Raw genomic sequence first — 2,334 nt, forward strand, 5'->3', positions numbered from 1 at the left:
ATGCTTGAGATCTGTTTTTTTTATCTTAGCTGGTCATGGTTAAGCTACTACTATTTCGATGACTTGAACAGTACTAACATAATCCTTAGTTTTCATAGAAGATTCCACAACTCACATGTGGACATAAACTGTTGTCCTACAATATAGACTTCTCTGTTGGTGATATTGAATGTGAAATGTAATTAGTCTATATTACTTGCTAAGATGTCTAACAAATTTCCTCTTCCAGTACCAGAAAGATGACAAGACACTGTATATTTTGTACTGTATTTATGTTTTCCTTGTAAACATGATAGAGTGGAATTACTAGAATTAGTATCGTTTTAGAGGAACTAGTGGGAGGGACAGATAATACCCAGAAATCTATAGTACAGGTAGAACAACCACAACAAAATGTACAACCTGTCACTAATACCGCACCAGTGCCTCGTCGTAGTGGGAAGTTATTCGACAGCCTGATAGATTTATATTTTTGGGAGAGTCTTCAGACTTAGTCTCTGGTGAACATAATGGTTATCCCCAGACATATGAAGATGCACTGCAAGACAAAGACGCAGATCTTTGGCAAAAGGTACTGGAATCTGAGATGGAATCGATGTATTCTAATCAGGTCTGGAAGGTCGTGGAATTACCCAAAGGTATAAAACCTATTGGATGTTAATGGATCTAAAAGAAAAAGAGGGGATCAGAAAAAAGGTGAAATCCTGGAAAGAGAGACTTGTTGCGAAAGGTTATACTCAGAAAGAAGGTATCGATTATGAGGAAACTTTTTCGCCAGTGGTCATGCTTAAGTCAATCCGTATTCTCTTATCTATTGCAGCTCATCTCGATTATGAGATTTTACAAATTGATGTCAAGACAGCTTTCCTTAATGGAAGTCTTGAAGAAACCATATCTATATACAGCAACCAGAGGGATTCATTAAAGAAGGCCAAGAGCATCTTGTATGTAAGCTTAAGAGGTCTATTTATGAACTTAAACAAGCTTCTAGGTATTGGAACATTCGTTTTGATCAGGCAGCCCAGTCGTATAGTTTTGATCAAAGTCCAAGTGAAGCATGCGTGTATAAAAGATGTGAGGGAAATGCAGTGGTTTTTATAGTGCTATATGTTGATGACATTTTACTCATTGAAAACAATGTTAAGATGTTGTCTTCAGTAAAGGCATGGTTGTTCAAACAATTTGAAATGAAGGACTTAAGTGAAGCAACATACATCCTTGGGATCAAAGTTATAAGGGATCGCAAGAAAATGATGTTGGCTTTATCTCAGGAGCCCTACATAGATGAGATATTAGCTCGTTTTAACATGCAGGACTCCAAGAAGGGTAATTTACCTTTCAGACATGGATTTTCTCTATCAAATAGTCAGTGCCCTTCGACACCTAAGGAGATAGAGAACATGAAGGCAGTTCCTTATGCTTCGGCATGTGGAAGCCTAATGTATGCTATATTATGTACGAGACCAAATATCTGTTTTGCCGTGGGCATGGTTAGCCGATACCATTCAAACCCAAGACAGGAACATTTGAGTGCAGTAAAACCAATACTCAAGTACTTGCATAAAACTAAGGAGTATATGTTAGTTTACAAGTCCTCGGATTTGTTGCCTCTGGGATATACCGATTCAGATTTCCAGGCAGATAAGGATAAGAGAAATTCCACCTCGGGATGTGTTTTTACTTTGGAAGGTGGAGCCGTAATATGGAGGAGTGTGAAGCAGAAATGCATTGTAGACTCAACCATGAAAACCGAGTATGTGGCAGCCTCTGAGGCAGCCAAAGAGGCTATATGGTTCCAAAACTTCCATCTGGATTTGGATGTAGTTCCTAATTTGCCATGGCATATCACGATTTATTGTGATAATACTGGTGTTATGGCGAATACCAAGGAACTACGGGCCTATAAGGCAGCAAAACACATAGAGCGTAAGTATCACCTCATACGGTAGTTCGTTAAGCGAGGAGACATTGTTGTGGCTGATATAGCATCAAAGGATATCCGGGAAGATCCTTTCATGAAGAGCTTACCAGCTAAGGCTTTTCAGGAGCACGTGGAAGCGATAGAAGTCAGACACTTGGTCACATAGTTATATAGTTGGCAGTGGATTGATTATAATAAACACTGATATACTCAAAGAATAGCTTGAGTATAAGTGGGAGATTGTTAGGGTTTATTTGAACTTTTTGTTTGAAGTATATACTATTATAATAATCATTTGAGAATCTTGAATGCATGTTTTCACATTATCTGTATATTATATATAGTAGACAATCTAGTATCAAACGGGATAGCAGAAGATTAACTTGTCAAGCTCTTTATATAATATAATAAAG

The 2,334-nt window shown here is 37.8% G+C and overlaps 1 protein-coding gene across 1 annotated transcript; it reads left to right on the plus strand.

Annotated features, from left to right (window-relative positions):
• Nucleotides 1–1,400: 1,400 nt before the first annotated feature.
• On the plus strand, nt 1,401–1,949 carry LOC141665752 (secreted RxLR effector protein 161-like). The gene has a single exon (XM_074471733.1). The coding sequence runs from the start codon at nt 1,401–1,403 to the stop codon at nt 1,947–1,949; it is 549 nt and encodes a 182-aa protein (XP_074327834.1).
• The last annotated feature ends 385 nt before the right edge of the window (nt 1,950–2,334 follow it).

This window comes from Apium graveolens, chromosome 6, assembly GCF_009905375.1.
Source record: "Apium graveolens cultivar Ventura chromosome 6, ASM990537v1, whole genome shotgun sequence".
NCBI classification, from domain to species: domain Eukaryota; kingdom Viridiplantae; phylum Streptophyta; class Magnoliopsida; order Apiales; family Apiaceae; genus Apium; species Apium graveolens.

Coding starts and splice junctions, on each gene's coding strand:
- LOC141665752 (XM_074471733.1), top strand. CDS start 1,401: ATGAAGGCAGTTCCTTATGCTTCGGCATGTGGAAGCCTAATGTATGCT.